Source organism: Gouania willdenowi, chromosome 16 (genome assembly GCF_900634775.1).
Source record: "Gouania willdenowi chromosome 16, fGouWil2.1, whole genome shotgun sequence".
NCBI classification, from domain to species: Eukaryota; Metazoa; Chordata; class Actinopteri; order Blenniiformes; family Gobiesocidae; genus Gouania; species Gouania willdenowi.
In genome coordinates, this window is record NC_041059.1 from 17,224,347 (window position 1) to 17,251,658 (window position 27,312).

At 37.8% G+C, this 27,312-nt stretch overlaps 1 protein-coding gene across 4 annotated transcripts in view; it reads left to right on the forward strand.

The window, feature by feature from the left end:
• fhod3b (formin homology 2 domain containing 3b) overlaps positions 1-27,312 on the forward strand; it is a 104,213-nt gene that overhangs the window by 29,020 nt on the left and 47,881 nt on the right. For all 4 annotated transcript variants that reach the window (XM_028470821.1, XM_028470822.1, XM_028470823.1 and 1 more), the window contains exon 4: positions 26,766-26,833. In XM_028470821.1, coding sequence (XP_028326622.1) covers positions 26,766-26,833 — 68 coding nt within the window. The remainder of the gene's footprint in view (positions 1-26,765; positions 26,834-27,312) is intronic.

The following is a 27,312-nucleotide window of genomic DNA, read 5'->3' on the forward strand; positions in this document are numbered from 1 at the left end:
TACATTTACATTAATAGAAAACAGAAGCTATTTGTGGAGTGTATTTAAGTTATGCACTTAAATAAATGTGCTTCATTTATTTGCCTTTTTGATACGTGAAAACATCCTTAATACTTTACCTGGCCTTACTATTGTGTAACCAAGCCAGCTGATCCCCGTGTGTTCTAATATACTTTCAATCAGATCCCAGGTCTCCTGAACTCTCGTTTTCTGTTTCTCTCATCTGTTGTGACAAACTATAAACCTTGAAGCTATATCAGATATTAAACTGTTAGGCATCCAAGGAGGTGTGCCTGCTCCTTTGGTCTGTTCCCCATCAGGCATTTTGCCTCAGCAGGGCCTCAGTCTGCCCATGAGTGGAAATCTTTGGCCCATGTTATCTTTGGAAAGTGTTGAGTCCACAGAAACCCAGGAGCACAGAGTCCAGTGTCAGCTAGACATCAGGGCTCACTTTAACCTTGGAAAGATGGAGACGTTGTGCAATACTTGAACGGAGATGCGTTTGGATGAGCTGAAAAGATAAAGACTCATCCGCCTTATTACAGAACTTACCCGTCAGCCAATATGTCTGAACCTGAGATAACAAATGGATGTGTTTTGTGTTTTGACAGTCTTTGAGATGGGGTGATGTGGTGATCTCCTGTTGATATGCTTAGTTACATGCTCTAGTCAAAAGCTGCAATTTAGCTGACACAGCTTTGGTATTTCAGTCATGAACGTCTGAGGGAATGTGAAACAAAGAGCTCCATATTTCTACGAGACGATAGTGTAACCCAAGTACTGGAGTGAGAAGGGCCTCATCCACTTAATGCAGGAATTCATCTCCCTTCTGTCTGTCTGTATTGCTGTGATTTTTCCCCCTTCTTGTATATTGACCCCCAAAAGCAGCAGGGAAGGCACTGCCTCTTATACATTCTGCATGTTGTGGCGAGGCATGACAAATTAGCACCCTGCTGAATCGCTGGATATCTATGGATGTTTGTCTCATCAAAACAGCATGGCCATTTCCTGACTTGGCAAACAGAGGGTTATGCTATAATCGGACATTCATTGAGCTTTTAGGCCGAGACAGTCTCTCATCGGGTCTTCTGTGTTTTTGTGTTTTTCATTAGAATTGGAGTTTTATGCTTTTTTATTGGAGCTAAGCGATCTTTTTGGAGCCAAATCCAAGTATTCTGCATAGTTAAGTAAAACAACAGTTTGATTACGACTCAGGAGACTTGCAACTGTTTTTACAAAGGGGACTAGATGTCTCTACAATCAAGGGTTTAATTTGGTGTTAATATAAACAGAGTTTCGCACAAAAAGAGTTGGAGGGCAACGCACGTGTCGTTTTGCATTGTTTGCCTCAAAAAACATAATTAAGTGGTTTTGATTTAGACCTGCTGAGTTGTAATGAATGTGGAAAACTATTTTAAGTGTACAGAGTTTAAGCACTTTAAATGGCCCAGCAAACACTGAAGTCTCCACAATCAGATAACATGTCTCTTCCATTGTGTAACTCATTCTGTTGAATAAAACCTATTTACATATGATTTAGATTGAGAATCTGTGAGCTCACAGGAGAGAAATGATAAAATGTTATGCTTTTGCATGTATTTGCCATTCGTACCTTCAACAATAATATGAGATCGCGTTACTAACACTCAAGTAGGGCTGAACGATTAATTGCATTTGCGATATTATCGCGATATAAAACGTAATTTTTCTAATCGCAAAGGCTGCAATTTTTTTATTTATTTTATTTTTTTTAACTTTTTTTCTTTTACTGTCCTGTTAAGTTCAGAGAGTGTTTAAGAAGTGCAGTCCACATGTTTACATGTTTCATGAAACGTGAAGTTAGATAGATATGTTGACGAGGTAAAGCCACAGATTTGTTTGCTTTATTGTTGTAATCTGTGCTTTAAAATTTATATTTTATATTTATTTAAAGTTTAAATAAATCTGAAATTGTTTATTATGAAACAGATTGATTTATTGCTTGTGTTCATTGAGAAATACATGACAGGAGGCCCTTGAAAAAACAATCGCATTATAAATCGCAATCGCAATATTGAGGAAAAAAAATCGCAATGAGATTATTTTCTGTAGATTAGTGCATAATTGATACAGGTTCACCGAAAACAGACCAATAAAATTTGGATCACATTGTGCACTGTGAATTAAAGTGAATTAAAGACAGACTTTGATTTACTGCTTCTACATTTTTACCTTTATTACAGTTTTACTTCTATCAGTACTGAGAGTTGCTAATTACAAGCAATAATATTTGGTTATTTCAAGTAAAGCAGCCTGTACCTTCAGAGCCCTTAGTTCAGTTTTGTAATTCATACAACTGCACTTTTGTTTTTAACCAACCTCTCATCCAATCATTCATTTTAGATACATTGAATTGTATCCATAAAGAAACATTGATTTTAAATAACCATTCCTCCTATTATAGACCAGACCCAGGTTTCTGTGCCACTCTAAATGCATTGTGTTACTACCCCACACACATCAAATCAGCTGTCCTAAGCATTATTAATAAGAAGGATCGCTTTTTGCTGACTGCACTACATGTCCTTCACCACATTTGTCCCAATGCAAAGCGTTGTATTTTTATCTAGCAGTTTTGCTTGTGCTTCTGTGTTATATTTAGTTTAAGCCCTACCTTCTGGTGACCAGTCGAGTTTATTTGCAATGGTGCTAATTTATTATTTGATCCAACCTACATTCATGGTAGGGTAGATAGTTATCACTCCTGCCATGCTTACAAACACCATTCCTCAGCGATATCAGATCTCTCCAGCTAAGTTTAAACTCTATGTTTAGTGTGTCATATAAGCAATAATAGATTAAAAAAAGAAAGGCTAAAAACCTCAAGCAAAGCATAAATATATTTAGGATGTCTAAACTTAACCATAACCTTCTAAACTTGAACTTAACATTAACTTTGATATTACGGTATATTCTTTTTTTTTTTTTTTTTTTTTTTTTTTTTTTTTCTCCTTGGGGCTTTCTCGGGTGTGTATGGGGGGGGCGATGGCCGCCTCTCGGCTTGGGATCTTGGGGGCGTTCGGGGGACTGCTTGGCCGTGGGGTGGTCGCCGGGGGCCCTTAGGCTGCCTGCTCTTGCTGCTGGCCTGACTGCTTCTTCGGGCCCGGGGGCGGCTCTTGGGTTTTGCAGTGGCGGTACTTGGAAATACATTTGTCATGGATGCACTGGCCTTGGGCTGTGGGATAACACTCATACTGGGCTCAACCTTAGACACGTTGTTCCCAAATACCTGTTTTATGGAATTTCCACTCACCTCTTCCTCTGTTCACAGCCACCACCATTATTCCTAAACCACACACTGGTCACCAAACTGGCTTGACAACACAACAATAAACACAATATACACAACCACAATTTCACATCGCATCACTTAAAACTATTCCCCACCCATTCCATATCCTATCTTGTATCCCTCTTCCCTGTTAACTTCCCCACCCCCCTCCAACCCCTCACCTTGGTGTAACACTGCCCTCTCTTTTTTACATCCTCCCTTTAATAAAGTATTTCTTACCCTTCCCTAGGGAGGGCTGGTGACGGTCACAATTATGCAATGAAATAAATAAATTTATTTAATTGCAATAATAAAATATGCATTGCTGTCAAAAGATTGCACTTCTTGTAGTGTTAACCTTCGACAGCATGTGCAGACAAGGTAAAAAAAAAAAAAAAAAAAGATATTACGGTATATTCTAAAAATGGGAAATATCTTGTTTTCCTAGTTTTATTGTTATATAAGTTCACACTTGATATTCATATATTTAAACCATCCTTAGGAGAGGTAAACAACCACAGCCTTGCTCTAAGGCCCACAGTGGTAGAGTTGAGGGTGGGATTCACACCTGCGACCCTTGGGTTACAATTCGGCTTCTTCAACCTTTACCATCGCACACCACCACTTCATTTTTTTAAAATTCATTATTACTAAATGTAATGTAAGTAATTTGGTCATACATACACAAATAAATACACAATTTAGCCTATTATTGTCTTTACAGTCTTTAACAAGTTTTAACTATTGCATCAACAATGTTACCCTAAAACACTAAAAATGTTTGGAATTCTCATTTTCTCACATTTTCAAAGTGGGGACCAACAAAATTGTCAGGACCAGCTAACGTACATATCGTCAGGTTAGAAAACCGCAGTATAACTTCCAGCTCCTCCGGCGATCTACTCTTGTCTAGGATTTGCTTAGCTGTGTGTATGGGGGCTTTGTCATGTCCTAACACACTCAGGGAACAATGCATCAAAAGGTGCACCTGGTTTTGTAAAAACACATCATGGTTACTGGCGGTTCTGCTTCTCTGCGTAGTTAACGTCAGACCTCATGCTTGGAAAGGTGAAGTGTACAGAGCCACCATGGAGAGCGCGGGTAAAAACCTCTTGCACTATATTACTTTTTCGTGCATCCACTGTTGCCAGAGTGTACGTCACCGCATGTTAACCTTGGACACGCGCCGAGAGTAAGTGTTTTTAAAAAGTACAGCTGTAAAAATCATCTTCGGGATGCTGATGACATTTTTGTTTGGAAACAGCGAACTGAAGGTTACTGCTATAATTCACTCACGCTTCTATTAAGACTTTAACGCTCCTATTAAAATTTTAACCTGACCTCACGGACCAATGGTGCATGCTTGATTCATGATGTCAGTCATTTTCTACAAATATTCAAATGGCCATTTCCCACCAATCATTCTTACAAAAGTTGACATAATTTCCCAGAAACTCCTTTGAAAGTCAACCGTGCACCTGGAGAAAGCAAACATGTAATAGCTTGTAATAACTTAGATGCCTGGCGACAAATGTACTTTAAATCTTTAATTTACCACTGTTGGCAGTTCCATTGTTGTGGTGGGAAACTGAAAACTATAGATTTTTGCATCTGTTCAATTACGTGTTCAATTACGACTACAGTGACCACCAACTAAAACTAAAATTACAATTTTTGTTTTTCCCCTGAAAGTCATTTACTACAATTACATTCTCAATTACTAGTGTTCAGCTACAATTAATCCCAATTACTCAGCATGAAATAAATAAGCCTATAAAACATAACCTTGCTCTTGTGTTAGCTTTCTGTTAGCATCTCTTGACCCCTGTCTTAAATCAGCTGTAAAATACACTAAAAAATATTATCTATCATCTAATTTGTTTCTCATCTCTTGTTTACCTTATTAGGCTTCCTTATCAATAAAAATATTGTTTTTAATGTTTTTGGTGTAGGCGTCTAAGCCTTTTTTTCCCTCAGTTTACCCCTTAATTTCAATAATTAACAGTTTTTAATATAACTAGTACAGTGCCCGTCAGAAGTATGCATTCGTATAGTGGGAGGAGCTTAAGTAGAGTTGCCAATTGTGGTCAAATGAGTATGTGTTTGAAGGTTGGATGTTGAAAAAGGTGTACATACTGCAAAGTAAAATAGCGTGTGTGATTTCCCTGGTTTAATTTTATGGAACATGCACATGATAAATGTGTTTGTTGTTTTTTTACTCATTTTTATATTTTTTTTGTTTGGTGTGTTTTTCTGTAATGTATGTTTTTTGGAGTCAATATGTGTGTTTTTGTATCTTTCTGTTGTGTTTTTGTGTATTTTTTGTAAAATTATAGTTTTTTGTGGCCATTGTAGTGTGATTCTTGAGTCATTTTGTCTATTTTTGTATCTTTTTTGGTGTAGTTTTGTGCATTTCTGTTGTCATTTTGTGTATTTTTGGTATGAATATTTAGTTTTGTGTTTTTTGAGTAATTTTCATTATTTTCTGTAACGTAATTTTTTTTTTTTTTTTTTTTGGAGTCATTTTGGTGCGCTAGCGCCCCCTCACACTGAGGTCAAATGCTGAATAGGTTTCACTTCTGGGTAAACATGAATGTGCTGTCAGGGCGAAATAAAATTAAAATAAACGTTTTGCAACACCAAATAAGTCCAAAATAACGAAATTCGCTCCACACACACACGCACGCACACACACGCCCGCAGAACTTCCTTGCTTTTATAGAGATATTTCCATGCCAATTACAAATACAAAGTCAATTATATGAACTCTATTACAATTCAATTATGATTACAACAGTGACAGATTTTTAAAATTACAATTACAATTATGTCATGATTGTAATTAATTATCAATTACGTGATTACAATTATAATTGACCTCCAACCCCAAATACTTTTCTATAAACCAAATTTGTTGTCATTGAACACATAGAAGTTCTTAATTTAATTGACATATGTGGTTGGAAGAAATTAGTGTTTTTGCTTACGATCCTGCTGAAGCTTTATGCCGTGTGTCTTGCCAAAGGACCAACATAGAGAGGCTAAAGGGAAAATTTCTCTCTGGATATGGTAATTACTGTTGTGGCTTTGTTGGCTGGTGTGACAGTGCCAGCCACATTAGGCTCTGTGAACCAGGCCTGCAGCTGTCACACACATCACACACATGCAGACCTCACTTTTCCTCCCAGTGTTCCCTACTGAAGTGGCCCAGTCAGCCCAAAGACAAATGGTCCCAGACATGGAAGACATTAGGACCAGCTAAAAACAACATGCTAAGTACAGGCTCGCTCTCCCGCAATGCAAACACAAAGTGTAGTTGCACACATTTCAACATGGACGGCAGGGGAGATGGTTTCCTCAGTATCTCATAACAACGTATCGTCTGCTAAAGTCACAGTTGCTGAGAGGTTCTTCAATTCCGCTTAAACAAGCTGTGTGAACTTTGGAATGACACTGATTTTAAAACCTTGAGAGCAAAACAACAACAACTTACAAATCAAACTATGAAGATATACCATATAAACTATACCGTATATCATTAAATTAGTCCACATATGCCTTTGGATTCAAATATTTTTATTGAGCTTAAATTCAATTTAACTTCAGGGGTCACTTCCTTACAGCTAAAAGGTCATAGGTTCACTGATTTCACAGATTTTTTACATTACTGAATAACTTTCAATGTAATCAGGCAAGGTTTTTAATTTTTTTTTTTTGTACTTAACACAGTCATAAGGACGATATAAACAGTAATCAAAATGCAACATAAGTCTCCTTGTTCTGTGATCAAACATATCGTCACTGGTGCGCTCAAAGGTAGCCAAAATAAATTCTTCCGCTTTTTCTTTAAGAGTGAAAGAAAGAAAATCTGGCCCTCCTTCTGGATGTTTTTTAAAACAGTTTTAATGTTTATTTTAGTTACTGAACAAAAACATGAAAACATATGCATCACAGCCCTCACAAACTGACTTTATTCTCTGTTCAAACACTGCTTTTATGAACCTCTGTTTTTTTCTTTCTGTTTATCCGATTTAATATTCTCTTTAATCATGTATGGTGTTTAGAATAGCATGTTTTCTGGGAAAAATCCTGCTGCTTTTATAAAACTTAAACAATATTTGTATGGCCTTTATGGAGTCGTGCTGCATTGATAAAGTATTCCCACAGTCTACATTTTTGCCAATCAGAAAGTTAACCAGCTATAAACTATAGAAATAAGGTTAGAATGCATTTAAAACTAAAAGGCACAATCTGAAAGAATTTTAAAAGATCAATAAAGTACTATCATAGTGAAGTTGTCACAGATTTCAGACCTCTTTCAATGTTATTGTTCGGAACATATACATATGCAGGATTATAGCAATAACTAATCAGATTTTAGCTCCACTTATCCATATATACACTTTAAATGTTGATCAAATATATTCACAAGGTGGGAGGAAAACAAAGAAAAAAGACACATTTTTTCCAAGGTCAACATATTTGTCATCATGCAGTCCCTTATCCTCTAGCTGCTTTACATGAAGTATCATGTACATGACCAATGCAGAGAAATGTTTTAAGTGTCAAATAAATCCACCTACTTACATTTATCTCAGTTTAAATCATACATGTGTTAATAGGAGCACCCTCTCTGGTAAATTCTCTTGTTTTTCTGCAGCAGCTCTGGTGACTTTCCTCTGCGGTCCAGCCTAACCACTACCAGCTGTGCTGGGAACAAAGATTTTGGTGGAACTGGCACAGGGTCAGGCAGGGTGGAAGGTGGAGGAGTGTTATACAAAGCAGGGGGTGGGGGGGACCACTGGTATGGAGTTGCTTAATGCAAAAACATCAAACAGTCTGGATCTGGTACCTGAGTGTTAGGTTAAGGTGTCTGAACTTGTTACTGTGCGATGGTACAGGACTTGTACCCCCTTAGAACCCCCCTTAAAGCTGCAGAGCTGCATGTCTTGTCCACCTTGTTATGGATCTGGAAGGATGAAGCAGGCATACATTTGCAGATATAGGTCAAGTGAAGTCAAGGGAAACCTTCAGGATTTGGCTCTGAAATGTGGCCAATTTTATGGATGGATCAGTGTCGAAAAAAAAAAACAGAAAACGTTTGTTCTGAGATTTAAAAGCCAGCATTTGTGCTGCTGCTTAAAAAGTCGTGGGGTCAAAGTAAACGCCATTAAATTACCGTGGCGACCGTGACTCAGGTGGTAGTGGGTCGTCTTCTGATCGAGAGGTTGGGGGTTCGATCCCAGTACCTGACTATGTGTCGAAGTGTCCTTGAGCAAGACACTGAACCCTAAGTTGCTCCCAGTGGTCGCCTTGCATGGCAGTCCTGTCCCACTGGTGTGTGAATGTGAGAGTGATTGGGTGAATGAGTTGATATGTAAAGCGCTTTGAGACTGTTACAGTGTGGTTATAAAGTGCTATATAAAATCAAGTCCATTTAAATTATACCCGGCAGCTCATCCACAGCGTCATATAAACTATTATACTACTAAAGTATTTGTGGCTAGCATTGCATAAGAAAGGCATTTAAAAGCAGATATGACCCATTTAAAAGAACATTATAATTAGTTTGAATTAAAAACATTCATTTGTATCATTAGATAAACAAAACAAAGGTAGAATTTTTTATTTAATAAAACTTATGACTAACTGGGGTGGTTAACCGAACCAATTTCCCAATTTGATTCCAATTATTGAGGTCTTGATTTAATTACAAATCGATTTTTGATTATTAATGATTATCAATTCAATTTTTGATTATTACTGATTATTGATCTTCTTTTTAACATCAGTCAGCTGCTGAATTATTTGACTTCTCTGTTGAGTAACACCTCACAGCACCTTCAGTATTGTATAGTGTAATTGATACATCCAAATAAGGATTATTTATTTAAAAAAATGCAAGTAATCCATCTTTGGAAATTGAAGAATAGAATAATAATAGAATCGTTATTAACCTATTATCCATAGTCAGAGGATTCAAAGCAAAACCTCTAATTACAGTACAAATACATAGATGGTTTGACTTCTAGTCTTAGACATTAACAAAGATTTAAGTATTCCTTCTACAGAGGTCTAGGTGGCTGATAACAGAGCACAGACGAATAAGATTCCAAAACCCTTTAATGTCGTCAGAGTAATGTGAACTATGCTGGATATTTTCTCTTGTTATCTGCCGTGTCATATATTTGATTCAGCCATGCATAATTCTTACCCTCTTTTGTGCATAGAGCAAGGTCTTGTTCTGTCTTTTTACATTCAGGATTTATTACAAAACCTCCATTCTGATTAGCATAGTTAAACCTGTTAGCTCTAACATTACAACTTCTCATTGACGATATGTAATTTCATTACCAATTACTTTTTTATTCTCAGTACAATTTTGTTTATAGTTTTATGCGCTGTAAAATGTTAAGTTCCCAGTTGGAGCGGTGGATGTTATACTCTCAAAGACTGCCAGGAATCTCTTATCTCTGTCATTCTGGAGACACACTATCACCCATTCATCACATGGAGATACTTTGGAGTGCAAATATCTACCAAGTTCAATTATAGGTGATGGAATATAGGAAAACATAGTTAAAAGAACACATTTGAGCAAAACCACGTTGAGATTCATGAACTTGACAAACTGTCTCAATCTGGTATTGAACTTTGAAAAACTTTCCCTTTTAATCAAAAATCAGCGCTTCCCATCCATCCACCCAACGCTTTGAGTACAAAATGAATGGTTCAGAAACACTTTAGAATCCCCTGGCATGTGGTTCCTCTCTGACTAAAGTGAGCAATGGGCTTTGCACAGATTCTGTTATTCTGATACCACAATTATCTTTACATTATCTCAAGGTATGCATTGTTGACATTGTTTTTTATGGCTTCGGATCATAATCTTAGAGGCATTTCTTCTATATTTTTCTCCCCCTATGCACGCTCTGTTACATGATGGCTGGCTTTGGCTAAATAAGGTAAAAGAACATATTCACATTCTTTCTTGCCAAAAGGCAGCAGATCCTCTGTGGTGCTCTGAGTCAGAACACCTTTTTTTTGTCCTATCAGAAGTTGAGGCTGCTGTTCGTGTGCCAGCCAATCATCTCCCACCTTGCAAGTGCTCTGGAAATGCATGACTGATTATGGTGGTTTTTAAAACATATTTCCCGAGTGTCATTTATGCTGCTTGGGCATGTTTTCTGAAAGTCAGGTATGTGTGTTTTTGAAGTGGCTGCAGATGCTGTCTATATTGGCCAACTCACTTCCAGCAAAGCAGAACTTCATTTCTTGTTTTTAGTGCAGAATTAAATGATGGGATTGCTGTAACTTCTTAAAAAAAACACAAAAACAAAAAAACAAAAACATTTGAAGACATATTACTAAAACTCTATCTAATGATTTTAGCATAAGGCAAGTCAGAAATGCTATATTTTTCTCACACAGCAGATTAAGTTTTTTTTGTAGGAAGCAGTAGGTACCAATCTCCTGTGACAGATGAATGATGGGGAAGAGGCCCAGCACATTGCTGAGAAATGCAGACAATGAGCCCTCCACAACGTAATGAATCATCTCTTGTTGATTTTTGCCAGGTAATCTGAGATCATGTCCAGCCTTCATTTCTATCTGTGAGATTTTTTTTTTAACATTTGTATTTCAGATTTGTGGAGTCATTGTGTATCTTGTTTCATCATAATGTGGATTAATGTGCGCTGGATGTGTGGTTGGGTCAGCTTGATGGATTTCAGCTGCAGTGACTAGCTCGATGTGGTACAGCTATTCACCACGCTGTTTTACCAGATTTATAAAGTATTTATCCACTTTCAAACACGCCAGGGGTGAAAAAATGACATGTCACCTTGTGCAACAAGGTGATAAAACATTGCTCAATATTCCATCATCCCTTAAAGCTGCTATCCAGAGTTTCTGAGAAATATCTCAAAACAGCCTCACTTCCTCCCACTGCCTCTCCCAATTTACCAGAAGCCACGCCTCTACTTTTCTGCATGTGTATTGCGGAACATAACAAAATCACATTGGGTCACATTGATATAGGTCTATGGGTCAGGTAAGAGCCAAAATCATATTTACCTGTTTGCTGTTGTGGCAGCAAAAAAAAATCAGTTTTATTTTTTTATAAATTTCGTTTTATTTTTTCCCAAATTCTGTTTTTTCCACTTACATTTTTTAAATTCGGTGTTTTTTAGAAATATTTATCATTTTTTTAAAGAATGTATTCATTTTTAGCTCCTGTGAGGTAACTTTTTTTGTAATTAATAAAAAAACCTCATAATTAAACAAAAAATGTCTGTCAAAAATAAAGTAAGATACAATTAAAAGGTAGATGTAAGTTGTAGTGACATGAATTATTCTGACTGCTCCTTTTTAATTATATGTCATTTCCAGATGCATTAATGTCACCCAATTTCCTCTCAGAGATCAGTGGTTTACTGAATCTGAGCAGGTTTATTGATTAAGTTTTGATCAACTTAGTTTAAATTAATCTAATTTAATTTGTTCTATCTTCTGTAGCTCTGATGAGATGTTGTTAGAATGTAACATTCTAATGATGTTGCTTCCAACGGACTTTTATTTTGTAAACCAGAAGTTCCCATTGAAATGGTTGTACTTGAGGTAGCTTGCTGACTGTGAACGTGTGAACGAGGCTCGGAATTAAAAGAACTAAAAGACAACACGGACTGAGTTATTCTTAGTTAGCCAGGCACAACAGTTCAAACACTGAGCAGGTGAAGATGATTAAAGCTGATCACCGCTGCGCTACACGAAAAACGGGCGGAGCTTCACAGGCACAGCAAAGTTAAACGGGCACTGGAGGCTCCGTAGTTAAAAGTCAGTGATGATTTGCGTTGCTTTTTAGAGGGTGTTTGTGGTGGTTTAAGATGAGTTTAATGCAGCCAGAACAGGAGGAGGGAGGGCAGTGCTACTAATAAGTGGTCCCCGGAAACATTTCCTCATAAAAAAGAAACTTTTTTTGCCTCACGGTGACGGCGTTTCATTCCGATTTGGTCCATTTCCGTGTTTAACCGTTTTCATTGGTCAATTCCGTGATTCTGTCCGCAATTCCGTTAACGCAGATTTTATAGGGCCCTAGGCCTTGTTTCCATGCACAGTTCCGCATTCACTTGGGTTGACAGTCTCAAAAACAGGAAGTCGAAGCCTATTGGCAGTCGGCGATCGTTTCCATTTGTATAGGGGTCTATAGGATGAAGGAGGGACTTACTGTATATACAATAATGTATATGAATAACCACCAGCAGTAGACCATAGTAAAAGACTAGTTAGGTTTTTTTTTGCATTTTAAAAGAATTATACATAAACATAGATTTCTCAGAAGCTCCAGATATCAGCTTTAAGCATTAGATAGTATCGCTCCATTGAGGTGTTGATTAAGAAAAGCTCATCCAACTGTCATATTGTTCTTAGTTGCTATGTAACAGTACATTTTGCAAAAGTGCAAAAAAGCCAATGAAAACATATTTACTCAAAGACTACATGTGAAGATAAGGAAGTAATTAAATTGCATCTAGCGTTCATTCTCATTACATCAGCAGGCATTCAGTTACTGTACTTACTCTGCCAATCAAGCATTTCAAATCTGTGTGCCAATAATAGCACATTTCTGATATAATCCATAACACATTAGTCATTTGGCCTTGCTTAAAACAGAGTTTGAAAACAAGAGGGTGGAAAACAAGTCAGTCATGTGGATTTTACCTTTGATCAAAATCTAAACTAAACATCTTCATTGACTATTATTAATTTAGTATGAAATCATTTTCTCTCAGCTGTGGGAAATGATCTCTTTTAGTGCGTTTCACAACAGGTAAACACTTCTCTGACAGGCTGACACACCAGAATTTTGGATGAACCTGCAATTTCTGGACTGAGAAACCAAGTTGTAAAACACAGAGAAGGAAAACATTTCCCACTCTGATGATACTGCTATTCGACACAAATGTGAACCCTTTACATTAAGTCTGACATCTGTCAGAGTTCCTTTGTAACATGCTGCAGCCGCTGCCGTGCACATTCGGCACAGCTGATCGTCTCCGCAACGCTGCTCTCACTTCCTCCCTGAAAAAAGAGTGGACGACACAGGTGACATATAATTAAATGTAACACATTTTGTCACATCTAGAACTAGTAAATGTGAACATATTAGAAATGCTCATGGTCAATTCTTTGGCTCGCTTGTGTGACTCCCCCCACCCCTGTGACTGCGTGACAGTGTCACTTTGGATAGATTAGAGTCTGTGTGGCTTAAATTGTAACTAAGGCCATATTTCTAGTGCAATATAATGTTTCACTTTATTGGGGCGCTGCACTTATTCCAGGTTCAGAAGCGCGTAAGAGGAAAAGAACTTAAGCAGACGGGAGAATATGTGCAAGGACAGATTTGAATGGGAATGCCCACATTTTAGGGCCGCTCAATTCAGGGTCGTAACTGGGATGGAGGTGTGCAGTGACTGACTTAAGTACAGGAGGAGAATCACACAGAGCCAAAAACAGCATCGCTACGCGTCTTTTTGACTTACGCACATGGGATAATAGAGCCCTTAGTGAATAAGTGGAATGAAAAAGTATTTAGTACCTCCTGAATAGATTTATTTCTATAGTTTTTATCATTTCCAATCATCCCATCCCACCTGGTGTGACTGAGATTGATACTTGTGTTTTCACTTCATGTCCCATTATTATTTTATATTATTTATATTATTTTAACTAAAAATAAACATGATGAATCCCCTTTTTTTTCTCCACTCTCTCACTCTCTTAAGTACCCCCTGTAGTGCCATCACGTACCCCCATTTGAGAAACACTGCTTAGGCTGTGCTCCAGGAACCCCGCCCATAATCAAAGCATTTTTTGAATTTCCAGCCTTGACGCACGTCATCCAAAACCTCAGGGTTTAATTACTCTTTATCACAGGTTAAACGAACTTACACCAGTTGAGAGACACACTGATAAACCTGACCATTGACCTGGATTATCACCAAATAAAGCTTTGTTCTAAACTGGAACCTTAAAACAGTTAGAGCATCTTTACAATAAAAAACTTTGTTTTTGACGTATCGTCTTGCTTCTATGTAATTGATATTAAAGACTCGCCGACACCTGTCAACAGACAGTTTTCAGATTAGAGCTAGCCCAGGATAGCTGTGTGTATAGTGGGCACTCTGGCTTGGCCCACATACTTATGACAGCTATTTAGGATCCCTGCAGAGTATCAGCTGTGCCCCATTTTATGTTTGCCAACATGGTGTGAAGTATTTAGCTAAAGGACCGTGCTAATCTCACATCCTTAATGGCTATAGCGGTGATTGATTTACTATTTGCGAAAAAGACCAGAATGATTTTAGCAGACTTTAAAAAAAAGCACATGTACAGGCTCGTCTCGAGGTTTTACCTTAATGCCTGTTTGATTGTAGATCTAGATCAAAGATAATGCATGAGCAGAATAATAAGGGCTTAGAGGAGACATTGATAACATTCAGAGCTCTGTGTTTCTACCAGCTATGAGAGGTGTTAACATGATCATTGGTATTTTATAATATAGTATGATATATAGCCACTTTTAGTCTTTTAGTGCATGTGTCTTTATTCTACTGCGTTCAGCAGACGATAAGATAAATTCTCTTACTCAGTTTATACACAGCAAGCAATCTTTTTCATTATATTTTTAAGTGGTACATTTCTGTAACATAAAATGTGTTTAATGTATTACAAATATACAAAATAGGTGCATATTTATTTAAAAAAAAAAAAAAAAAGCATTCTGAAGTACTGTTTTGAAAGACTTTATATTTTTCATGCACAATTCATGGGGAGCAGCCATGTCTAGCCTGATGCGAGTCGTGCAGTGTTTACATTAGGTCCCACTTGATTTCTCCGATTTTCCTCTTACATTAGATTTTTGTGATGCTTTTCTCTACATTTGCTTTAATATTATTTAATTAATTACTACAAACAACACAATGATGTGTGTTGGAGCTTTTTTGGATGCGTATAAAGCTGTTATTTCGAGCTGTTATTGCGCATCGGAGCAGCCACAGACTGAAGTCAGCTGCGTTGTTTAGGGAGGACGTTAAAGTGATTTAAAGGAGAAAATTTTACTAACCGACCTCATTACCAGCAACTGAGGTGAGCAAAATGGCCACAACCTTCTCTCCCGACGACCAGGTTTTTTCTACTCCTGGCTGCTCTACATAGATTTTTAAAGCAAGTTACCTCACTAAACTTAATTTATATCTTTAGATAGAGCTTGCAATTAAAATTTGCAAGGTAGTAACCTTTAAAGGGCCCATGTTAAGCTAAATCGACTTTCTGTGCTTTAAACATCATAAAGTGCTATTTTTTTTCATTAATTCCCTCAATCGTTAGTCAGAGGGTGATTTGCTCCTTTCTTACTACTGGGTGAGCCCAAACACCTCGCTCCAATTTGATGACGCGTTCCCACTTTGATGACGAATTTGACACGGCACTGAGCTGGAGAAGCCACGCCTCCAGGAAGCTCTCTGCCGTGATTGACATATAAACAGACACGCCCACAAAGGTGAGCATTTCAGCGTCCTTCGCGCAGTGCTATGTATGTATTTTCTACGGTCTATGTATGTACCGGCGAACGCCCCACCCCCACGCTCTGTCTCATGTTTATAAAGCTGCATGAGCTCAGCTACGGAGTGGGTGGGAGGAGGGCGGGCCGTCCTCTGACCCTACGTCACTGTGCGGGGAGGAGGAAGTCGGTGTCCCGTCTATAGACACGCCCACTCATGAATATGCATAAGTAGGCCGCAAATCAGCCTGTTTGTGTAGAGTTGCTTAGAAAGTCACTTTTCAGAGGCTAAAACTCTGAAAAACAGGCGAGTTTGGGAAAATAAACCTCAAATACTATGTTTTTGGGGTTCTCAGAACATGGGTGAAAAATAGCATTATATGTGACCTTTAAAAAGTAAATTTTGTTTTTGACAGCGTCAGAATCTGAGTTATTGGAGTTATTGTGTATGTGTATTTCTGATATAACTAGATACATTTAGATCACTTTTCTCAATGAAATGATGTCTCCATCCACACACTTGAATATGATGGTGTCATCATCCAGCTTTGCAGAAGGCCTTGTCTGCTTATGTCCAGCCCTCAGAGTGGAGGTTTTACTTTTACTCGGCTCACCGCTCCACTAGATATCTGTGTCAGTGATTGTGGGTGCCGGGATTCCCTGCAGAGGAGGCGAAAGGGTGAACTGTAAGGTGGTTTTAAACAGGATGGGGGTCGCCCCACCTGGTAGCTGAGGAATGACTCATCAAAGAGGCAGCCACTAATGAAAGATCTGTCTGTCCTCACATTGGCATCGCTGTCATGTCTCTCCTCTGGTCTGGGATTCTGCAGATTCCATTTTTGCTTTCCTTTTCTGTCTTTCTCAGACATCATCACATACCATCATGAAGGCAGCAGAGTGTGATAAGAGATTCACCAGGAGGTTGTTGGCCTGTCGTGCTCCTTAAGCGTTCTACAGCAGGTGTTCCCAAACATAGATGTACGCCTATGTAAGGGCCTGCTGGTATGTTTTTGTTTGTTTGTTGGCATTATCTCTCTTTTATTTTTCAAAAACATTTGCTGCACCTATTTTCAGCAATCTTATTTACAAGACGGAAGAGACGGTGCATTGTTGTTACACCACCACCTATTCATGCTCGGACAAATACCCATATTTTTACCCCGTGTGGTATAAACTGTTGCCAAACGATAGATCTTAAACATTAAAGACACACTAAACACTAAAGGGTTGTTTTATGACCATCATATTCTTGTGACTGTAACTGCAATTTGTATTGTATTGTATGCACTGTATGTATTGTGAAGCACTTTGTGACTTCTGTCTGTAAAAGGTGCTATATGAATAAATATTACTTACTTACTTACTTACTAATTAAATTATTTTAGTGATCTACACACATTTGAAATTAGTTTATAACAAAATCAGACAAATCAACAAATTAATCTAATACAGAATTCAGTAAAACACTGTATGGTATCATGGTGGAATATTGGTTGAAAGTCAACAAAGGTCAACCATTAACTCATTCACTGCCAGCCCTTTTTAGAGCAGCCAACCCCATATTGCCAGGTGTTTTAGATGATTTTCACCAATTTTTAAGACCCACAGAATATTTTGTACAATGACAATCTGAAATCTAGTTTCATCAGAAAAAATAATTTTGTTTCTGGCTTGTTTCGTTCTTCAGCAGTTGAATAGAGGGTAGTTTTACACAAATTGCCAGTTTGTGACAAAAAGCTGAGAAAAACGCCTTTTTCTGAAAAAATTTATTCTTTGAAGCATTTTTTTTTTTTTTGCCTTAGTGACACCTCAACATTAGTTTCCTACTATAAAACTACAAAAACAACACTGAGACCAGGCTTTTGACGGCAAAATTATTATTATTATACTATCTAGATCAGAGTTGAATGGTTTGCTTACTGTATTTTGGCTGTCCTCCAAGTCTCTCCCCCCGTCAGTCTCCCCACACACAACTTCGACCTCATCCCAGACATGAGTGTCACCGCTTGCCCCGTTTATTGATCATTTTCCCTCACATCATCACGACAGCGTCATTTTCTGTCTTGCAAACTCCTTTCCTCTTCCTCTGAGCTCTGACCATCACGGGTGATCTCTCATCCAAAGGTGCACTGCTGCCACCTACATGTCACCAGTTGTTAACTACATCATGGTACAAGTTAGAAATTCATCGGAGTCACACTGTCTCCTAGCAACCCCAGCCGAAAACACAATTAACGTTTTTAGATGTCTTTGGCAGTCAACGTTACTAAACCAAAAGATGTCTTTAGACTAATGTCCAGCTGAGCCAAAATAATTTAAGACATAAATGCAGAATGTATCAGCAAAGAGTAAAGGGTTCAATGATAAGGCAACAAAAGAAGTAACCTCGAAAGAAAAGCAGCTTTTCACAAACCCACCAATCATTAATTTTTTAATTAATTTTGAATTTTTGTTGCCTTTTTGTGTGTTTTTCGAGTCGTGTGTTTTTGTTATATTTTTTTGTGTTATTGTTTTCTTTTTGTGCATTTTTCTGTAATTTCGTGCAATTTCATTTGCACTCTGTGTGTCTTTGAAGTTGTTTTTGTGCACTTGTGTACGAGATTACCTCTTATGGCGCTAACTTCAGAGATTTAATCAGTGTGTACTGGACTACGAAGCTGGCTAACATCTTACGGAGCTAAACCACCATGGTAACTTAGGCTGAACGACTAACCTGGTCGGGAGCAGGCTTTGTTCCGGCTAGGATCTTAGCGAGTGCTAAAGTCCCGCCTTCTGACCAATCAGATCTCTTAGAAAGCAAGCTGTCCAATAAAAGGTGATCTGTGAACACGTCACTGTGTGGATCTGATCTGAGAGAGAGAATATTTACACATGGATGCAATCATTTTATTTACCAATGACATCCTTTAGGAAACATAGACATTTTTATTTGATGGACTGATAAAATATAATAAGTAAAATAAGTCAGCTGATAAAGCCTGTGTGCATCGGGCGCTTATCTGAAATATAAATATATTCCACCTTATGATGTAGGCTGATCTGCATGAATGCAGCATCAGAGACACAGACAAGGTAAAAGAAAGTGAAGCTGATCAGAGTGTCTGTTTATTCTCCATTTATAATCTCACTAATTTAAGTATTAACATATCATAACAAATCATCCATTTCTGCCTTAGTTACTTTCTGCTTTTACTACAGCAACAATGTTGTTTTTGGTCTGAATTATTAATTTTAATTCTTCATGTTTTTAAAGAATTATTCCTCAATTGTGACGTTCTACAGTTCCTCTGTGTGTGATTGGTCTCACACTGTAATATCCACCTCCGCCACTAGAGGACGCCAGTGAACCAGACTGAAATCAACACGCTTAAGTCAGGATTTAATTATCTAGCTTCGTAGCATTGGCCCTTTGTGTATTTTGGAATTCATTTTGTCCAATTTTTTTTGTCAATATGGTGAATATTTGTTGCATTTATGTGTGTTTCTCGAATCATTATGTGTGTTTTTGTTATATTTATTGTGTTGCTGTGGTCATTTTGTGTACATTTGTGGACATTTTGTGCATTTTGTTGTCGTTATTGGTGTTTCTGGAGTTTTGTTTGTTATGTTTGGCTTCGTATAACTTCCAAATTCATGAATTACAATTTTGTTTTGGGGGGCCACACAAAATTAGAAGGCCCTCGGGCTGCCAGTTGCCTATGTCTGCTGTAGAAAAAAATTTAAAAGCTGGTGATAGTGCTCCGATTGGCAACTTGTGTAACTTTTCGGCTTCGCCTATTACTTACAGTTAGAGTATTTGTAGAGTGTTGCAAAATAAAACGAGCTTAGCATATACAGTATATATTTTCAATTTTTCAGTTATTGCTCTTGTTTTAATAAAAAAAAAAAAAAAAAAAAAAATTGGATGTTTAACGAAACCTGTTTATACACTAATGAAAAAATTAAGCAATGATGTTTGTGTTGTATTAAAAATAAACAGACAATAAAAAAAAAAACAAAAAAAAACAGGCCACTTTCAAAATGCCCGTTGGTTATTGATGAGTCCTGTTGAGTTAAGGATTTATGTTTATTGGAAGTTGGCTTTGGTATGCAGTGGTATCAGATACTTTCTCTGTATTAAGTGTCTTACCTCAGACACCTTATCCCCTTACCACTTCCACGAGGCTGCAGAAACATTGGCCTTTGCGTGTGTTTGTGGAGAAAGTCCAGATTTGGCCTCTGTGAGGAAAATCAAATCAGAATGAATTAACATGGTTAACCTCCATGTTCGTGACGCTGGATTTAGTGCTTTTGACAGAACATGTGTCTTGACTTTAGACAGAGTTTGATTTGTTAAAGATATCTTTGGAGGAAAACTTATTATGTTGCAATTAACTGTATTAGCTGTAGTATTTACCTTTTGGTTTTAATCATCCTTCTGTTCTCAGTAGATCAATCCCATATTTATTGGCAGTGTTGATGATTTGGTTCCTGTTCTATGCCTAAACTGTTTGCCTTCTAAGAGACTTTCACGCCCCATGGGTCTACGCTGGGCTTCCTGTGAGGCTGTCTGCCAATGACACAGGTTTTTTCAGTCTGTGTGGCCTCGACTAATCTAAACCATCATCTCCACATGTCTTCTATCCCAGCGTTCAACTCCAGGCAACAGGAAAAAATTAATTTTCTTCATTCTTCTGTGTTGTTTGTAAGCCTTCGTTGTGCGTGGTGGCACATACCTACATCTGCACAGTGCATGTTTGTCAATGCAATTTTTTTATCACATCATCATGATTCACTGTTCAGTGGCTCTCCCAGTTCAAATATGTTGGACCCAATCTTATTCTTACCTGCATTCCCACTTAATGATTCCCATGTACAGCTGCAAGCTGCTTTTATTGACCCATCATTTACCTCCTGTTTTTGTTCAGACAGAAATGGATGAAAGGAGAAGTAACTTCAGTCCACAGAGTCGTATGTTGCAACCCATTACACGTGTTGGGAGGTCTTCCACCTTAATTACTTGTGCTTTCTCTTCATAAATTTCGGAGCACACTGTTCCCTTTACAGAGTGAGAAAGGAGAGGAGGAAAAAGTCAGTGTTGACGTTGTTGTTCTGTTTAGTTTGGTGACTGCAAAGGGTCATTGCTCTTTCTCTAAACCCAGGGCTTTCTCATGAAAACACAGGAAGACGAGAACAAAGGAGGAAAAAATCTGATGTATCCTTACGCTGGTCAGGCAGTGATGTGGCGACTCTGCTCTCAGATGGTTACAGTTTGCCTTTTACCTCCGAAAGACTCTGTGGCCTGCACTGATCAGAAGAAAATGATCCTGGTGGTGGAGGCGCAGAGCTTAATTTGGATAGAGGCAGGCCACTGGCATGTGACTGAATGCCTGCTTTGACCAGAACCTGGACCAAGACTTTGCAGCTCAAGATGTTCCTTAATCTTGCTTATAAATCTCTTGCTGTTGCATAATTATGAATCTCATCTGATTGGCCGATTATATTCAGGTTGTTTTCAAACCACATAGTTTTCACTCTACAGTATTGATTAGCAATCCTTCGTGAACACAGCGCCATAGAAGCTCTGTTCACTGTTCAGGGAGCTGATTGAGGCAGACAAATGAGGTTTAACCACAACAGAGACACATGCCTAATCTGCTACTCCACTCTTTAATCTGACAATCCTTTCCCTCCTCAGATGCTTAAATCTGGCTCACAAACACGGCTGCTTTTGTCCACCATGTAGGTCAGTTTACGTCTCACATTCACACCAGTTGCATTTTACATTTCTGCAAAAAGGTGATGCTTATTTATTAGGTGTAATTCAGTTATTATTATTATTATTATTATTATTATTATTATTATTATTATTCTGCTGTCCTGGCATTTCTGAAAGTTTCATGATTACAGAGTAATTGGCTAATTAGGGTTATACTGACTCTGAGGTGTAATATTGATTCTGAGGAGTTAAACAGAGTGTTATACTTACTCTGAGGGGTAATACTGACCCAGAGCGGGTATGCTCATTCAGAAGGGTTATACTGACTCCGAGGGGTTCATCTTAAATCCTCACTTGCATTTTCTTTAGTAAATGCTGTTTGTCTATAGTTTGTATTACTATTATATACTATAAGTATGTTGCCCCTGAGAAAAGCTTCAATTTACCTGTTTGTGAAATGATAATAAAGCTTCTTGTGATTGGTAATTTGCTTGTTTGGTTTTTTAGTCAGTTGTTCAGTTGGTTTGTTAATTAGTCTGTCTGTTGGTTTAATGTTTTGTATTTTGTATATTGTATATTGTTGTATTATTATTTTGTATATTTGTATTATTATTTTGTATATATTCTATTTATGTTACTGGTGTTTTTCCATTTTATTAGTTTTTCTATTTTATTCTTTTATAAAAATAAAAAAAAATTCTACTCTATTTGTTTTAAAGGCTTAACAGGGAACTTGAGGATGTTTTTTTGTTGACAATTTAAAAATCCTTGAATCACTTAAGTCAATCGATGATAAAAAAAAAGCTTTGGCCTTCGGCAAAAATGTGTGAAAAAATAACCAACCTCCTTTTAAATGTACCATTTCTATATTGTAGTTTTACTCTCACAATAACAGTAGCAAATGACCAAAAACAGATCTAGTTGCTAAGTGGATGATGACAGATTGATAACTTTTACAGCTAAAGGCAGATTTTTTTAAAACGTATTTCACACATGGTTTTAAGTTGTAACTATTTGTAGTAATTTATTTGCATATTTGTTACAAACAATAATCATCTCATGAAAGCAGCTGCTTTGATGCTGCAGAGTGAGCGGTTTATACACATATGTGAACTCATCCGCACACAGTTTAATTTACACCTCTGTTTTCATGGTTGTCCTGCCCAGTGGGGTATTTGTGGGCTTCCTGCCTGTATGTTGGATGTGGTTCATCTACTCCATCTGTGCTAAGCATGAGCAGCAGTAGTCATATTTTTCATTTAAGAGCACTTTTTGGTATTTCAGGCAATGAACAGATGTGTATGAGCGTGTCTAAGGTCTTTGAGCAAGGCTAATCGCTGAAATAGATAACACTTTCTCTGAGTTTGGATGGTGTCATGCACTCAGTGGCAGGACCCATTTATAGGTTAAGACTGACATATAAATACAAATGACACATGATTCATACAATGCTGGGATCTGGAACGGTAATATGCACTAATGGCACCGACCCAACCCATCAGAAGGTGTTTGAATCAGCAGAGGACAGTTTGTCTTTATACGGGTTTGTGCCTCAAAGCCCTGACCCTGTCTGAATTCATCAGAATTTATAGTAGAGCACATTCCTGATGATTATGGAAGTACTGCTATTACTTTTTGGATTGTTACAATTATGGATCATCCCTTTAGCTATTTTTTTCTTCTGAAAATAGCTGACAGTGTGTTACCATTTCAGAGCAGAAAACAGCTGCTCTTGATGGTAAATCTTGAGGAGACCTCAAAGGAGTATTTTCAGCATGATTAGCTATTTTCCTGTTAGTAAATCCAAAGGGCTGCAGATGTAAATAGCGTGAGGCATCAAATGGTCACATTGATCTTTGATTTTCTACATGGTCTCGTCTCCAAAATACATAAAAATAAGGAAAAGTCAAATTATAGTGTCTTTGTCGGATATATTTGTAGTGTAGTCCCACAGGTGACTATGGTCTCATAGAGGTGTTGTGAAACAGTTTGGAAAAGGTCAACTGCTGGATGAGTCAAAACTTCCTTCATCTAAATCATAACAAGATGGAGGTGATTGTCTTTGGTAACAGAGGACTGCAGTCTGTGAGTACCTTGAGGCTCGATTTTTAAAAGCTAAAAACCAAGTGTCAAACCTTGGTGTTCTGATGGACTCCGATCTGAAATTCAGCAGTTCACATCAAATCTATCACAAAAACAGCTTCTACCACCTAAAGAACATCTCCAGAGTGAAAGGTTTAATGGCTCAGACAGATCAGGAGAAACTGGTCCATGCTTTTATCACCAGCAGACTGGACTATTGTAATGGTCTTCATCAAACAGCTACAGCTGGTTCAGAACGCTGCAGCTCTGGTCTTAACCAGAACAATGAGGTGAGAACACATTAGTCTAGTATTAAAGTCTTTACACTGGCTCCCAGTCAGCCTCAGAATAGACTTTAATGTTCTGCTGCTGGTGTATAAATCTGTGAATGGGTTTGGTCCAGAATACATCAGTGAGATGTTAGTCAGGTATGAACCCAGCAGGTCTCTCAGATCTATGGACACAGGTCAGATAGTGGAGCCCACAGTAAACATGGTGATGCTGCTTTTAGTTGTTATGCTGCAAAGAAGTGGAACAAACTGCCAGCAAAGCTGAAGTTAAAAGATTTTCCTTTTTCTCCACTGTATGTGATTTTTAAAAAAACTTTTTAATGTTTGTTTTGTTGCACTTTTTTATCTTGTAAAGCACATTGAATTGCCTTGTGTATGAAATGGAGTTTCTCAGCTGATACATTCTGTTCCCTCTGCTTTTTAACCTTAGCTGAGCTTTTGAGTGCTTTTGTTTTTCTGTACTCCAACCAGTAGATCTTAATTTGTCATTCCAGTGTAAGGTTTAGTTTGGCCCAATAACACATTCATGGCAAATGTAGCTAGCGATTAAGTTTGATTTTGATGGTGCTTTCATGTTTCACCAGAACATGTTTAGAGTTGTGGTACACAGACATATCTTGTTAACATTTGGGTACCAGGATTTTTCCTAAACAGGGAATTGCAAAGGGTCCATACTGTTGAGTAGACATCTGTAACAAATGCTATGGTAGGAATCTCTCTACAGAGTTATTTCTCATTAGAGGTGCAGTGGTGTGAGCATCCTCTACTGCAGATGAGCTTTATTTGGGATTGGGCAGAAATAACTTTCAGTAGTTCTTTTTTTTTTTTATATCACTGCAGACTCTGGAAAAAGGAGCGATTTAAACTGGGAATGGAAAAAAAAAATGCTGCTGTTGCACACACGCACACACACACACACACACACCCAAACCCAGCTGTTGGTGCATCACTTTTGCACTACAAGCCAATCATTCCTCAGAAGTGTTGGATTTTTAACTTTCTCTGTCTCTGTGAGATGCATCTAGATCATTTAAAAAAAAAAAAAGAAGAAAAGAAACATATAAAATATAACCGCACCATACACCAAGCCCTGTGGTGCTTCACCCAATGCCCAAGTGTCTTTACCCCATGGATTAAAGTGCTTGTGTGTTCAAAGATCAATAATCTGGATTTTCTCACTTGACTTGTAATGTTCTTCCAAAAGTAACAACAAAATGTGAGAAAAGAGAGACATTTTTTAAAGGTCATGCCTACTTGGTTTAAATCATTAAATCAACCTGGAATTTTATCTGCTGTGGGACCCAAACGGAAAAGGCCCGGTGACATTTCCTTCCTGTTTTTAATAATAACATAAATCATTACCATTACACAGCTCCCACCCCTAATACATCTGGATGTGGAGATTTATTTCTGGTAGATGTTGTTGCCAGTAATTTGCAGGGACTCTTCCATACAAGACCAACATTGATATCAGCTATCAGGCGTCAGAGCTTTGTACGGCGCTGAATGCACAAACATTCAGCCTTCGGCTCCTCTCATACCGAACTCCACCAAAGTCACACATCCTGGTTGTGAGATACATGGTTTTATGTATTATATCAGATATTAAAGATGCCTTAGATCAGGGGTGTCAAACTAAATTTAGTTCAGGGCCCAAATACGGAGCAGTTTAATCTCAAGTGGGCCACAGATTTTATGCTGGAAAATGAGTTTTGGCCCCCGGGCCTTAAGTTTGACACATGTACCTTAGATTATGAACAATGTAAAACAAATAAAGTTCACAGATTGTTTAAAGATACAACTTGCGTGAAAAATGATTTCTCGGCTTGGTTTTTATTTTGTTACATCTTTTTATTTGTCAGACGCTCAAAATGAATATTTTTTTTATCCACAGTACAGTCATACAGGGTAAGGTAAATGCATCTGCCAATACTGTTGCCTTTAGTACATGTCAGGTATATGTTTTGCTTACGAGTTGCAGAAACAGCCACCAAATGTATTCATAATTTAAACATTTCTAAGAAGTAAATTGTCACAGTGACAAAGACACTCCTTCATACTGTATATCCTGAGCTAATAATTTGCTGCATGTCAATCTCTGTAATGAGGTGAGATGTGTTTAGAATGAATAAACACAAACAGATTGATTTATTTTTGGTTTTTATTCTTTTACTTTTTCTAATCTGTAGCTCTTGCATCTTGGCTGACAAAAAATGCTCACAAAAATGTCTCTTTTGGCAAAGATTTTGACCAGATGAGTCTGGTGATATAAGATAGAGACAGTGAGATGGAGTGGGTCCAGCCCTGCATAGATCTGCATTATCCTCAGCTCTGCTGTAGGTTGCTGTATCTGCAGCAGCAGCAGCAAGTTTTGCTGAGTCAGAGAGAGAAAGAGTTGCACAGCAGCAAAGAGTGAAGAGCCTGGTTTGAGCTCAGCACTGCCACTCCCTGGCAGTCTGCAGCCTGCACACAGGGTGACACATCAGTAATGTAAAGGCATGTGTCGTCTGTCCTGTGTTTCCTTTACTGGTGTGTGGAGGATCCATTACTGATTAATCCCTGAATTGTTTTTTTTTTTTTTTTTTTGTAGCAGTTTTGAAAAATATCAGTGGTATCCGTTCGCCCCTGTGTTGTGGTTGAAACACAAATTAGTATTTGTTTGCAGGAAATATCCTCTATTCACTAACTGTCTACAGATGTTCACTAAATTGACTCTACTGTCGACTTGCCTGTGCTCATGTTGAGTCACATTTTATTTCCAGTATGAAAACAACATTTTGGATTATGCAAAACATGTTATTTACTTTGTTTTCTCCGTCTTTACAGAAAAACTCTACAACTCAACTGGTCGAGAGCTGCGCAGGGCTTTGTTCTCCCTCAAGCAAATATTTCAGGTAATTTACACAGCATTTACACTCCTTTATTAAAGATTCAATCTGGATAAATGTAAACAATAATTATAAAAAATTTTAAAAAAAACCAACAGCGTCTTTAGCTGCGTGTGATTATTGGATGTAATGTGCACACATGCACAGTCTGTTTTCCTTAGTCAGAGCTGTGCTGCTGAAAGTCTGCCTTCGTGGCAGCTGTGCAGCGTTCAGGTCACACTTCACTCTCTGGGCCAGGCTAGTGAGCAGTCACTCACAGAGAAGGAGGGTTAAATGGCAGTCAAATGTACAAAAATGTGTTACTTTTACTGTAATAATGCCCACTTATCTGGATGTCAATGGCCACGGTTACATGATGTTTTTTAATTCGGAATGATTTATTCCAAATTAACATATTCAGAATTAAAATGTTCTGCTTCGTGTTAACATGGAAATGGTAATTCCCGAACGAGGTTTACATGGAAAACAGGTTTATTATGCTTTAG